We start from the raw sequence: 14,242 nt of genomic DNA, 5'->3' as shown, positions 1-14,242 counted from the left end.
CTGACAGATGGACTAGAGCCAAGCCAGCCTGGATTGAGAGGGCTCCACATTGGCAGGCCTAGAGTAGCTCCTGGCACCCTGACGTAGTTCTCAGTGGTAGGGTTGCTTTTAACCAACACCTTTGGGTTTTTAAGGCCTCTCCCATTCTCTGGAGATGATAATCATTCAGCTCAGGAACTCTCTTAAGTACATTTTCCTTTCCATGTTGCTGCATCACATCAAACAACCAACAGGTGACAGTAATGCTTGTAGTGCAACCTCCCATGTCGCTGCTGTTGCACTCTCCCCTTCTTGTCCCGTCAAGCAGAGTCGTGTGGCAGCCATTCTCTCAGCTGCTCCATCCTTGGGAGGCCTGAGCTCCCTTACAGATCTATCTATCCCCTCCTGCAGCGCTAAGTCCCTAGTCCTGCCCATCAAACCCTCTTCCTCATACGCAGTCTTTAATTAAGGCTACGTGCAGGTCCCTGCTCCTTGCACCCTCATTTCAGTGCTTTGGGATGGGGATTTTTATTCTGGGTCCTTACAGCAATGGACCCAAAGGGGACTAGGGAAACTGAAGCAAGACTCAAGTAAGTGCCCCAGTTTGCAAATGGTTATCATCACATTCCTGAATACATAAATCCAGAACAGCCTCTCTCCTTCTGTGGTGCTCTCCAGCCTGGAATAAAGGTAATTTTAGGCATAATTACATAACCTAGGAAACTTGCTTATTTCAGGCTAAAATGATACTGATACTGGGTATGGCTTGACCGCAGTGGTTGGTTGTTGGGTTTTTTTTTTTGCTCTGTCCTACAGCACTAAGAGCTCATACATCCTGCTGAAGATTCCCTTGACACAGATTTGATTTATTATTTTACTCCTACAAGTTTTCTAACACTGATGCAATGACTTTCCTGTCTCTCCCAGCTGTTCAAAGGACAGAGAGACACAGAGTTTAAAGGTCAGAGCAGCCCTTTATTTAGCATCAACCCCGAGGAGTTTATGTACCATAACAATGCTGACCACTATTTCCAATAACGACCTGCAACCTTTGTGTAGACACAAAGGTTTCACTGGCTTTTGCTTCAAGTTCAGTTGCCAGGTAGAAAAAAAAGACAAAGTTATGAAGGAACAGATCTATTTTCAAAATTAAAAAAATTCACAGACCAAACTTGATGCAATCTAATTCCCATCAGCTGTAAAGCACATGACTTTTTGGATAAGCTGGATCTGGCATTGCTCATGCCCATGTATCAAATCTTCGCACAGACACACATCCATGAATAGGAAGGGGGCAAGGGAGTTTGTTATCTATGACCTGGCACATATCAATGTAGGGATCAAAGAGGACTACAATGGGGAGGGCACTGTTCCCCTTCCTCTGTCCAAGGAGATAAATTCGTCCATTCACAGTGCTGCATCCCATGAAGAACTTCTGGGTCAAGCATTCCTCATCCACCTGGGTCCATTCATCTGTCTCCACATCAAATCGAAAAGCTCCCCCTCCTATGGTGTACAGAGCACCATTCAGTGATGTGATGCAGAGGTCATACCTAGGAGGGAAGAAACCCTTGATCAGAATCAATAGAAAGATCTGGCCACTGAAATATTCAGTGTGACCTTGGTCCTCATATCAAGAGTCCCATTTAAACAGAGAATCACAGAAATGTCAGTGGACAGGACTTCTGGATTTCTCCAGTCCAACCTCTTCTTGGAGCAAGACCAAAGCTAGAACCTTTCTTCTCCTGCTAGGTCCCAGAAGATTATTTCTTACCTTGGAAGCGGGGAGAATGAGATGACATCCCAGCTGTCCGTCTCTGTGTTCAGCCTTTGCACTCCATCATATACATGTCCATTTTCATCCAGACCACAGACCACATAGATCCTGGTTCCCACACTGACCGCATCTCCTCTCTCCACAGGTTGAGCCATAGGACTCATGCTTTCCCACTCTGACTCCATCAAAGCCATGCGCTCCACTGCTGGGATTATCCCTTCATCTGTGTTCCCTCCAAGTACATACAGGTAGAGCCCTGCTCCTACTGCACAATGGCTATTGCGGGACTTCTTCATGGCAGGCCCTTCCAGCCAGCTATTGTCCAAGCAATTGTAGATAAGCACCCAATCCACACTATACCACACAAACTCATCCCGGAAATACCCTCCTGTCACAAAAAGGAAGCTCCCTGGAAAGACAGCAGAGAAAAGTATCAGTCACATGAAGGCTGAAAATTGCTCCTGAGAACTAGGGTTCCCATTTCTTCCTGGGCTGTACCAATGAGGTGCAAGATGAGCAGAGAAAATTACTGCTCTTTGTATCAGTCTGCAGTATTTGATTCCTCATCTGCACAGATATGCTGCGCCTACAGGATGCAGTAAGTCCTTCCAAGTCTGCTCCCACTCTTGAACAGAATTATGGAAACACTGTTTGGAAAGAACCTCTGGGGATCTCACATCCAAACTCCCACTTGAAACAGGACTATCACCAACACTAAATAAGGGAAGCCATGGTACTGCACCATCTTGAAAGTCTCCAAGCATGAAGATTTCACAACATCCATGCATAAGTTTAACTTAATGGGAACTATAAATCAGAAGTCACCATCTGTCAAAACCACCATGGAAGAGAAGGCCAAAAAAATACACTGCTTACAGTGAAGTCATTAGACTCACTCCACATAGAGCTAATGTAAGGAGTTCAATAGTTTCTGCTGTATGAAAAGAAATATTCAGCCTTGTCTAACATTCTCCCAGGACTAAGGAAAACAAAAATCACTCTTTGAACGAGTATGAGCACAAGTATGAATGACGTTTTGGCAACGCTGAACAACAGTTTTACAGGAGAAGCAGCTGAACTCCCTGCATTTGGGTCTCTAAGCCTCAACTTCTGTTTGCATTTGCTCAGTCCCACTTCTCTGTAAGTTACCTACTGCTGCCACTGCATATTGGGTGAGGTTCCTGCGCTGCAGTGGAGAACAAGCCTGCCAGGTCCCCGTTTTAGGTTGAAAGAGAAATAATTCTTGCTGTTCCTTGTCATGCTTTCCTCCCAGGACATATAAGGTGTCATAGCTCCGACTAGCATAAGGACACAGTTCTGTATTTTGCCAGCTGGGTGGAGGACAGCTGTCTAACTTCTTTATTATTCTGGAAAAGGTATCCATCTCTCCAGGGTACTTGCTGCGTTTCACCAAGGTATCAAGGAAGGACAAACTCAGGAAAGTGACCCTGACTTCGCCCACCAAATCCAGAAAGTCGTCTTCTCTCGTTGCTGGGTCCTCCATTATCCACCTCATAATACTGTCAAAAACCACATCTTCTCGCGAAACGAAGAGGTCATCGCTTTTTAGGAGCTGCATCAGCATTTCTTTGGGTAGTGCCTTAAATTCTTCCTGGCACATCACATCCCCCCAGTGAGTGAGAGCCACATTCATAGCAGACGCATACAGCTCCATAAAGGCAAATTGCTGCGAGTAGGTCATCAGGCCCAGGCAGTTGGAAACATGCAGCTCTCTCTCCAGAAATTTCTCACACAACAGTTTCACCCTGTCAAACTGAAAAAAATCAGCTGTTTCCAGTAAGCTGGTCACATTTTCTTGACCTATAAGCACTTGGGCTGTGTGAGTGAACTCAAGTAGTGCCTGAAAAGGCACTGCATCAATCCCTCTGATCACTATGTGGTGTTCATAGCTCTCTCTCGCTCCCCCAAAAAACATGGCTTCAAAATAACGACTGTGTACTGAAAGCACCCTACGGCTGACCTGAAAGAGTCTCTCTCCAACCTCAAGAATTGCGTCTGCAATCATTTCTGTCTGAGGTCCCAGCTCCTCTGGTTCTTGTGCAGGCTCCATGCTTGTTGACTGCCAGGCAGTTAAAATTAATTCAATCCTTATGCAGCCTTTACTCATGTGAGGTCTCTGGAAACATTATCCCCCTAGCTAGTATAAATACAAGATAAGCCAATCTTGTCCTAAAAATAGAGTATGTTTTCTGCCCTCCCGCTTTGCTCTTCAGTCTTTCCTGCTGCTTTCACAGCAGCAATAGCAGGAGAGCTGTATAACCAAAAAAACGCAGATTTAATTGGCATCTACCTTAGCCAGGTAAGATGATAGTGAATTAGCGGAGCTGTTAGCCAAGCAAAGAGCCTGGACTATGAGGAGGAAAGAGGAGAAACAATGAAAACCTTCCTAAGCACCGACTAAATATCAAGAAGTTGAATAACATTGAACCCATTTGGAAAAAAGTATCCATTACAATACTTTTCACTTCTGCGGATCAAAAACAGAGGAAAGCTCGAGACTTCTGGGAAAAAACACTGATTTCCCCAAAGCCATATCCTTCATCAGTTCAAGTTTAGTATCAAATTCCAGATTGCTTGCAGTATTTAGTATATATTTAACTTTATACTTTACTAAGAGATGGGGGAAGGAATGAGCCCCCATTCAAACCCAGATGGCTGTCACATATTTGGTCATCCTCAATCTCAATGCACTGAACAGATATAGTCAATAGTACAAGCAACAGCTCACTGATTCCACACAGTGAATTCCTCCAAAGTGTTTAGACCAAGCTATTAGGTGGAGAGATTTGCATAGTGACCTTGAACTAGGGCCCCTTATCCCAAAGAGCCCATCCCAGCAAGACTCAGTCCCATTTCTTGGTGGAGTTCAGCAAGCAGAATAGTGCTATCTGAGCACCTTTTTTCCCTGGAGGTTCTCCCCTGCATTTCTGGAAGAGGCTTCTGCAAAACTGCTGTTACAAATGGCTTTATAAACAGTCACATTTAAGAATTAATCCAATAGAAAAGCATATACACATTTAAAATTCAGCTATAGAATCACAGAATAGAATCACAGAATAGTTTGGGTTGGAAAGGACCTTTATAGGTCTAGTTCAACCCCCCTGCAATGAACAGGGACACCTTCAACTAGATCATGTTGCCCAGAGCCACATCCAACCTGACCTTGAACATTTCCAGGGATGGGGCATCTATCACCTCTCTGGGCTACCACCCTCATTGTAAAAAATTTCTTCCTTACATCTAGCCTGAATCCACCCTCTTTTAGTTTAAAAACATTACCCATTGTGCTACCACAACAGGCCCTGCTAAAAAGTTTGTCCCCCATCATTTTTATATTCTTATTTTCAGGTACTTGACTCCCAAATATAACCCAGAAGTCTGCACTGCAGAAAAGGACAGCCATGTATCTTGCAATGAAGACTGAGCAACCTATTAACTGAGCAGGAAATACTGGAAACATGCCCATTGCCAGAGTTTATGCACTTGACACATGACTTTAGGCAGATCTCTGTACCCTCTGCATCTAGAGCCTGCAATCTACTGAAGAGAGCTTCAACAGGTCTGTTTCTGACACTACACTCAGAAAACAAGAGAGTGCAGAGATGGTGCAGCATGTTATTGGTATCAACCACCAGCAATCTCTCTCCCACCTAAGGGACGGTTCAAGACTCTACTCGGGCTGATGGTGAGCAAATTCTGCTCCAAACACTCTAAATAAGGAGACTCTTTTGGAATTGTGCAATTGCATGAAGAACAAGCTTTGTGGTGTTAGAAAAAAATTATGTTGGAAGGAGCATGACTCTACAGACAGCTCTGTGAAGCACTCAAAGAGTGAGCTCCTAGGACATTAAAATCCAGAAGCACTGAAGTTTACACAGGCAATATGCCACACAAGACAACTAGTTCCTAGTTTCATAGCCTCCTGGAGAAGTCCGACACACTGAACTGGAATTTGTTTACTTCAAGTTCCCATCCATTTCAGAGCTGACGCAGGAAAGGTTATGAATGGGAGTATGGTGCTGTTGCCAAAATGAACAGCCAACACAACCTGTCCTTGGCACGTTTTCTTGACAACCTCTAGGAACAAGACTGCTGCTGCCACCAAAACAATTTACTCTGCCACATCCTCCTCACAAAGGGTCCTCAGGAAAAGCAGGTGGCAGAAGCAGGTTACATACAGCTTACAGGCACATAACCTCTACTAGACAGTCTTTAAAATGCCTAACAGAAATGCACAAGTCCTCAGAAAAGGGACCAGATGCTCTTAATCATTTCTCATTGATTTCCTGTCTTAGAGCAAAGCACAGCTTCTGATCTGGTCCCTCCTGATTTTTTGTGACATGTATGTTTACATACCTCCTGAACAAATTTCATTTAGATTTACAGCTGTGGAGAACTGCAATGTCAGCTGTAGAGCACTTTTTCCAGACTAAAAAAACCAGACATTCAGGAACAGATTAATTTGTATTTATTCACTCAAAACTCCTCAAATCTTGCTGTTTCTGCAGTATAAAAGAAATAAAAATGTTTACTTACAAATCAAGTTATAACAAGCAGAACCACAAGTAGATAGCTACAATATAAAAATATGCAGTATTTCCAGATACTGCCTACAATTGAACATTAGGATCTTAAATATTCTTCCCCTAAAATTCCAAGTATCAAATAGATACTTCTGTAAGGTTCATGTCACTGAGCCAAGAATCATCCTAGAAGTTAGTCCAGTCCTTCGGTAGAAATATGTGAGCCTTCTGATACACAGACCACAGCCCACAAGATCTGGAACAAGTGCTAGAAAAGATCTTAGCAACACAGCTTGAAAAGGTGATGACAAGGTACTATACAAGGAAAGTAATTTTCCTGCATGTGCTGGAGCAAGCAGGCAAAAGAGACTGAACTCAACAGCGGGGAAGATTACAACACAATGCTTCCCAGCTGAGTACTGACATCTAAGAGGAAGAAAAACATGTTCTAATGTATTTAGGCTTTAGATTAATTTAGATTAAGTACATTTTTAATGTATTTAAAAATGTAAATAATATAACCAATATTCAGGGCATTCTTTACTAATTTTATGTGGTTGTTTGAAAACTCACAAGATCAAGAGGGTCTCAGACAATACCATGACAATATATTCTCTCCTGTCAGCTCTAAACAATGTAGTTACTTATTTGCAGGAGGGGGAAAAAAAACAAACAAACAAACAGAACTTACTTCTTACACACCATGCCCCATCCTCTCATCATTTATCGAAAGCCACAAAAATAAAAGTTGACCATTCTTTCACACTAACAAATACACATTCAAACTCCTCCCCCAAAACAGGAAGCTTCTCTCACACTGATAGTTTTCTCCAATGATTTGCACCCTTGAAGTCTTCAGAGACAATCCAAAGAAAGCATTAGCCATCTTGCTGCTGAATGAAAGGGTTTGGAATAGCTTCCATTCCATCCTGTGGACAAATAAGAACCACAGAAGTCCCTCTGCAGACCACAAGTCCCAGCTGACGTGTGTCTTCTGTTAATTTGTATTGATCATCTGGATCTGAAAAAGGGACCCACAGTTACAATGGCAACATAAGGAATAGAAGCCAAATTCCATCAACTTCAAAAGGCACAGACGTACAGGTTTTTTCCAGGCATCTCTGCACTGTTTTATTGAACACATGGACTATAAAAGTGATGCAGCAGTAATACCTGATGTCTTCCAAGACATTATTGATTTACTAATTTTCAAAAGTAGCACATGCTACAGTGAGCAATAAAGAACTTCGCTTTGTATGCAAAGCAGAACACATATCTTTTAAAGAATTCAAAGGTCCTTTCATTCATCTAACCAAAGGCATACATACAAGTGATTAAAAAAGCTCCTGACCCTATTTCAAATGCCATTATAAACAAACATTTTGGGATCAATGCAAATCAGAAAAAGACCCTGACTTCAGAATGCACTGGTCCATTCCCAGACCAAGCCAAACAAGGCTGTGGATGGGGACAAACACTTAACAATAGCCAATTCTACCCTCCTCGAGAAGTCAATATATTCAACAAAAGTGCACTACGCTCATCTTTTAAAACTACCTTCTGAGAACAAAATTAAAGCTTCAGGTGCTTCCTTGTAAGCAGGCAATACTCTTCAAAAACACTGACCTATCATATGATAAGTTTTGTTTCAGAGAGGAGAAAGGGAAATGGGAATATTTATCCTTGGATGGGAAAAAGAAACAAATAAGAAAAAAAGCCCTACAGCTCTATTAGATCTAAGAAGCTATAGAAGGCTTTAGTTCCACAGAAATGCAAAGTGTGCATTTACAGTAGAGTTTAAGACAGTAAGATACTAGTTCTTGCTGAGATGCTTTTCCTCCTTTGAGCAAAACAGCAACCCTCCAGCAGTATAAATAAAGGCAAAGGCAGTTGCCTTATCTGAAGAGAGACACACTACTTTATTCAAGCTTTAGAGGACAAAAGCAGCAAATGAGTTATAGAGGAGCTCAAGCAAGGACTACCAAGAATGTTCTAATACAGTGAATATGCTTAATCTAACTTCTGTTATCCCTTTCTTTACAACTTATCATGAACGTGTCTCAGTTTGATGTCAACCCGCAGTTTATGGTTATTCACTCACAGAGCTGTAAGATTTCTATTAAGAAAATTATTCGGGGGGGGGGGCGTGAGCAGAAAAAAGGATTTACACAGATAGCATATTACTTACCTCGCATATATTCAATGGTACCGTCTAGCACAAGGTTCAGAAGAGGGTCAAATCCTTTCAAGACACCACTTGCTATTGAAGACCACACACAAAACAATGATTAGAGACCAAAACCAGGTATACAGCAACACAAGATTTCATGAAGGTCAGATTCAGTTCTCCAGCTCTGTTCCCTCCTTCAAGCAAGGCTATCAAGCAAATGAGACCAGAGAGAATAAACAGTGCCTTCTTTATCAAAGTGCAAATGCACAAGAACCCCATTTGCTTTGTACCAATTGAAACTTACAAGTTTTTCAACCAATTCTTCAAAATGCTCTTCAAGACACTAACATTTTTGTTTTCAGGCAATTTCAGAGGCATTTTGAGAAGACTTCAGCATAACAAATAAATACAAGTCACACGACAAAAAAACCAACCCCCAAACAAAAAAAACAACCCCCAAAACAAATAAATACCCTTAGCGAAGGGATATGGCAAAAAATGAGGCAAGATAAAATTTTGAAGTGTTTTCCTGTTTTCCTCAGAAAACCCATCTTCTGGGTGCCCTCCTAGAATATAATCCCTTTAGCATAAGCACTGCCTTCACAGGAATGCACTGCAGACAGACAAGCACTTTGTCCCAAAAGAGTACAATTCCACAAGACTGGTCACTAAATAGATCGCAAGACTACACAGAATGATCTCCCAAGTTGAAAAATACTTGTTGATTACCAGCATTACTATCACTGCTAAAAGCCCAAATCAAAGAAGAGACTCTTACAATCCCAGGTGTTCTATGAAGATCATAAAGGAACTTGGCATGAATTTTTTGAGAAGAAAATCTAAACCAATAGATTCAATGGAATTGTCAACTGCCCAAAAACTACAAAAAAAACCCAAACCCCCCCAAAACCCACACTTATCAGTAAGGCATCCAAGTAACTTCCAAAACCTCGCAAGCAGCAGGTCCCAGTGGAGTTTTAAAAGACATTTTTAAAAGCAAACCAAGTTTGCTTTGCAAAAACTTCTGCCGAGCATCTCCCACACAGCATACAAGTAGTCTGCAGGTGGCACTATAAGCTGCATTGGGATGGATAGCTGTAGATACAGTGAGGGAGCAAGTAAGGGGGAGCAGGGAACAACGATGTAAAACCCTCGAAAGCGATGAAAAGACATGGTGAAATATATTGAAACAATCAATGAACTCCAGGCACATTTAGTATGTTAAGAGATGAAAGGGATGACAGGTGTATTAATCGTAATGTAGTCAAATGTTATGGCCTAACTGTGGTGATACAGCTCAGTTTAGGGTTAAACACGATGCATTGTCCTTTAAGGAGGACCATTACTCAGTAGTTTCACTATGTAGGCCTGGTTACTTTGTATAAATGATGCAGGCTTTGCCAGCAAGTATACCCTTGAAGAAGGAACTAAAGGCTGATGAAAAGGAAACATCCTGCTCCGGAAGGCACCGAAGGCCAGATGATTGCCAAAGCAGCATGAACTAGGGGAAAAGTAAAGGCAGCAGGTGGAAGATCAAGACCACCGACTCAATTCAAGACCTAAAAACTTACCCCCACCCCACCTCCTTGAGCATGTGTTGTAGAATAAAAGAACACTGTACTTTTAACTTGAAGCGGAGAAAAACCTTAGCCCAATAGAAATGGTGGCAGATAAGCAACTACCAATAATGATTTTGGGGAAGGACTTTGGAAACTAAGTGGGTGAATCTAAAACTGTATAAATTGCTTGCTTAACTGCAGGGTATGCTAGCTTTGTAGAATTACCACATAGCACCCATCTTTGCACAAATATTAAATAAATAATGTCTCTCCCGAGTGTGTGATTATTGGCTCGTCACACACCAGGTGACAAATCTGCTTTTCGGACAACAGTAACACCCATAAATGTTTCTTTGCTGCTTTAAGTGCACCCTTGCAATGTGAAAAAACAGCCAGAAGAAACAAGACAGTTGAAGACAACTAATAAAAGAAGATGAAAAAAAGGTGCACGGATGAAACAAAGATAAAACTGCAGCCAGGGGATTAATGGAAAAGTTAAAGGAAATAAGCGTCGCACCGGTAACTGCAAACAGTAACAAATAAAAGCACCTGCTACTCATCGTCTTTCCTTGAAAGCAACACAGGAGACAAAAGCCGACAAGCAAAGACCGAGTCAAAACACCAAAACACAAAGTAAGCTTCATGCTGCAGAGGCGCATGCCTCATCCCCGGCCCGGGGCTGACCGCTGGCTTACCTTCTCTCCCACCCTGGAATTTCACTCGGATTGTTTTGTCGATGTACTTGGAGAGGTCCAAAATACTCTCCTTCTTCTTCTTCTCCTTGTCCTAAAGGCGAGGAGCAAAGACAATCTGAATTAGAAAGAACCCTCCCCTGCCCCACCCTTCCCCCCGATTACATATATCCTCCATAACATTTCTATTTATTGTGCTGTTTATAATACGGCTACGGAAACCGCCCCAAGACAGAGCTCCACGCGAAAGAAGAGCAAGAGGACAGAGCCGACTAGCACGGCAGCGGGCCGGCAGCACAGGACGGGCGGGCCTCTACGGCACCGCCGCGGCACACGCGGCCATAAACCCCCCCCAGGGGCCGGGCCAGGCCCACCCCTGGGCCGCCAACGATCAGCGAGAGACGCTCCGGGGCCCGCTCGCCTCCTCACATAAGGCCGCACACCCGCAGAAACCCCACTTCTCACCGCCATCTTGCCCGCGCCGCCGCCACCTCCGCCGACGCTCGCCATTTCATTCGCCGCTGCCAGAAGTGACGTTAGACCTCGGCGAAGCCCATTAGTAGCTCACGGGCGCGGGGCGGGACTTCCGGGGCGGAGTTGCTAGGTTACCCGGTGCGGAAGGGGTCCGACCCGGCCCCGCTCGGAAACAAAGCGGGCGGCGGCGCAGCTGGACCGGGATGGCGGCGCGGCGGGCCTGGCTCCGCGTCGGGCTGCTCTTGTGTTTTTTGCCGCAGGTGAGGGGCTGCACCGGCCCTGGGAGCTCCTTGGGCCCCGCACCCTGGCGGGGAGCCCTGGTGGGATGGGGGGCAGCAGCCGGGCAGAGAGCGGTGACGGGCAAAGCTGGCCCGAGGGCCCTGGCGGGGTCTGTGATGCTGGTGGCCTCGCCTGGTCGGACGGTGTTTCTCGGTCTGAGAGTCGCCTTTCGTGGCTAGTAGTGGCCCAGAGCAGAACCTGGGCTGCCCGGCAGCAGGAGGAGGGTGCCGCAGCCCTCCCTGGCGGGGGGGGGGGGGCTGCAGAGTGTTAATGACCAAGTTGCGGCCCGCTTTTTCTGGAGGAAAGAAGACGGCATCATTCGTACCCCAGGCCGCCTCCCCACATCTATGTTGTGTGTCCTTCGTGATTTAGCAGTATTTACGTATGTTTGGGTTTGGTTTGGGTTTGCGGTGGTTTATTTTTCTTCTTTTTGTAGTTAACAGCGTATTCCCCGTAGTTGGGTCCCTCTCGGGCCAGCAGCCTTCTCCAGGCAGCCCTTCGGGAAGGGTGTGCAGGCCAACAGTTGGGGTTGGGGCTGGGATCTTCACAGCAGGGATGGCTCTTGGCTTTGGGTTCATCCAGACTGACAAAGTCACTCTGAGAAAGCAGTTAGCAGGAAAGAAAGGAGATTTGTGCTGAACCTGACCCCATAGCCTGTCTTGAGTCTTGCATTCTTGTGACTTAGAGTACTAATAAGTTTTGTGGGATACATTTTTAAGGGTGCGACAAACTAGGCATGTAATCCTGATACGGGAGGGAGTGGATTTTTAGGTATTGCATTGCATGGTACATAGCTTTTGTATTTTAAGTTCAGGTGTTTTGTGTTCTGAAAATGTTGAAGTGTCATTTAAAGTTCTTAATGGTTTGTTAGGTAATTTGGAGGGTACTATGTCTTCTTGGGTATTATTGATGTAACATTTTAACGCGACAGTCTAATTTTTCGCTTTTCCCATACCTGTCTCCTTACTGATTCCTTGCCAGTGATTTTCAGTTACAGAATGCTCTGGCTGCCAGTTAAGTTCTTTTTTATTTCTGCATCATCCCCTTTTTTCTTTTCCTCCATCATCTTTTCCTGTATCATCCCTTCCTTATTCCACACGTGCCCTGTGCATTTTGGCATCTCTGTTAATGCTTCAAGTGGACTGGTAGTGCCAGTGTAGGCCCCACAAATTAATAAGATATAAGAATGGGTCGAGAACTAGCATGGAGTCAGTTTGAACCATCAGTTGAGAAATGGCGAGCACATCACAGTGTGAAAGGACAGCAGGTGAGATAGTCTGAGTAAGTGGATACTTGGGAGATCTTGGCTTCAGCTCCATGCATCGCAGCATACTTCCCTTGTGTAAGTCAAGCAAGTCATTTAATATGTCTGTGCAGTGGAACAGTGCTAACATGCTTGAGCAAGCTTTGAACAGGCTGGCCAGAGTGCTGAAACAGTCCTTCTGCTGCAGCAAAAAGTGAATTTACTGTATACTGTCAATATGTTTCTGTTAGCCAAGCTGGCTCATTTAAAATTTGTTTGAATACCTCGTATTTTGCAATACTTTTACATTTCTTGTACTTGCGTTTGTCGGTATGGTTTTAGGTAGTACATCATCCTCATCTCGAGGCAGAGAGGAGTGCTCTGATGCACTTGTACTACCATGTTACGCCAGTGACTGATGGATGGGGTTATTCTGGGGAACAAAGCTGGCAGCTCTCATAATGAGCTGTTGTGTGCATTTGCTGTGCACCAGCTGTACTCATTATCAGTGACTTACTCTTGTCCTAGTGCTGTTGGGCTTATTTGGAATATATCTCTATCTCCCTCCTTGAGATAGGATAATAGGATTTTTTTTTTTTTTCCCCCTGGGCAGGGGGAGGTAGTGTCCACGTTTGCTTTTAAACTCTGATTTATACAGGGAGAAGGAACAGCTTGGTGTCCTGGTTTCAGCTGGGATAGAGTTAATTGCCTTCCTAGTAGCTGGTATAGTGCTATGTTTTTGAGTTAGATATGAGAAGAATGTTGATAACACACTGATGTTTTCAGTTGCTGCTAAGTAATGTTTAGTCTAAAGTCAAGGATTTTTCAGCTTCTGATGCCCAGCCAGCAAGAAAGCTGGAGGGGCACAAGAAGTTGGGAGGGCACACAGCCAGGGCAGCTGACCCAAAGTGGCCAGCGGGGTATTCCATACCATGTGATGTAACATCTAGTATATAAACTGGGGGCAGTGGGGGCAGGGGGATCACTGCTCGGGGACTAACTGGGTGTCGATCGGTGGGTGGTGAGCAATTGCACTGCGCATCATTTGTATATTCCAATCCTTTTATTATTACTGTTGTCATTTTATTAGTATTATCGTTATTAGTTTCTTCTTTTCTGTTCTGTTAAACTGTTCTTATCTCAACCCACGAGTTTTACTTCTTTTCCTGATTTTCTCCCCCATCCTGCTGGGTGGGGGGGAGGTGAGTGAGCAGCTGCGTGGTGCTTAGTTGCTGGCTGGGGTTAAACCATGACACTTGGCTAGTGAAGTATGGCTCTCCCAAATCTGGGCCCTCATCTGGGAACACCTAAAAAGGGGTGTGATCTTATAGATCCAAGTACAATCTGCACTTAGACCTTGCTTTGGTTTCTGAGTCCTCACTTTTCATTTAACTTCCCTCTCATTCTAACCATTCCTTCATGGCATTGCTACTTCTCAGTTGTCCTGTAACAATAGCAGATATACGTGAGCCTTTGTCTGATGAAGAATATAGTAACATGATCTGCAGTGAGCATGTTGGATCTA

The 14,242-nt window shown here is 44.1% G+C and overlaps 3 protein-coding genes across 7 annotated transcripts in view; 1 reads left to right on the top strand and 2 right to left on the bottom strand.

Moving 5' to 3' along the window:
* Nucleotides 1-933: 933 nt before the first annotated feature.
* LOC128147612 (kelch-like protein 23) lies at nucleotides 934-6,171 on the bottom strand. Of its 3 annotated transcripts, none has more exons than XM_052800341.1 (4): nucleotides 6,134-6,171; nucleotides 2,906-3,530; nucleotides 1,754-2,165; nucleotides 934-1,532 (listed from the first exon to the last, which is right to left on the bottom strand). In XM_052800341.1, the coding sequence occupies exons 1-4, from the start codon at nucleotides 6,149-6,151 to the stop codon at nucleotides 1,220-1,222; spliced, it is 1,368 nt and encodes a 455-aa protein (XP_052656301.1). In that variant the 5' UTR covers nucleotides 6,152-6,171; the 3' UTR covers nucleotides 934-1,219. The 3 variants fall into 3 exon arrangements, with proteins under 3 accessions (XP_052656301.1, XP_052656300.1, XP_052656298.1); XM_052800340.1 differs by lacking the exon at nucleotides 6,134-6,171 and adding an exon at nucleotides 3,738-6,104; XM_052800338.1 differs by lacking the exon at nucleotides 6,134-6,171 and having other exon boundaries at nucleotides 2,906-6,104.
* Nucleotides 6,172-6,228: 57 nt separating this feature from the next.
* On the bottom strand, nucleotides 6,229-11,287 carry LSM7 (LSM7 homolog, U6 small nuclear RNA and mRNA degradation associated). Its single transcript, XM_052800342.1, has 4 exons — nucleotides 11,187-11,287; nucleotides 10,725-10,815; nucleotides 8,489-8,560; nucleotides 6,229-7,321 (listed from the first exon to the last, which is right to left on the bottom strand). The coding sequence occupies exons 1-4, from the start codon at nucleotides 11,229-11,231 to the stop codon at nucleotides 7,179-7,181; spliced, it is 351 nt and encodes a 116-aa protein (XP_052656302.1). The 5' UTR covers nucleotides 11,232-11,287; the 3' UTR covers nucleotides 6,229-7,178.
* Nucleotides 11,288-11,311: 24 nt separating this feature from the next.
* SPPL2B (signal peptide peptidase like 2B) overlaps nucleotides 11,312-14,242 on the top strand; it is a 33,511-nt gene continuing 30,580 nt past the window's right edge. For 2 of the 3 annotated variants that reach the window (XR_008237059.1, XM_052800336.1), the window contains exon 1: nucleotides 11,313-11,455. Coding sequence is in view for 2 of the 3 variants with exons in the window: in XM_052800336.1 (XP_052656296.1) it covers nucleotides 11,399-11,455 (57 nt within the window). In the remaining variant the exon portion in view is untranslated. Of the gene's footprint in view, nucleotides 11,456-14,242 lie in introns of all 3 variants that reach the window. The other variant, XM_052800337.1, reaches the window with a different exon arrangement.

Source organism: Harpia harpyja, chromosome 11 (assembly GCF_026419915.1).
Source record: "Harpia harpyja isolate bHarHar1 chromosome 11, bHarHar1 primary haplotype, whole genome shotgun sequence".
Taxonomy (NCBI): Eukaryota; Metazoa; Chordata; class Aves; order Accipitriformes; family Accipitridae; genus Harpia; species Harpia harpyja.
Note: the sequence above shows the minus strand (reverse complement) of the source record. Positions and strands in the feature narration are given on the sequence as shown.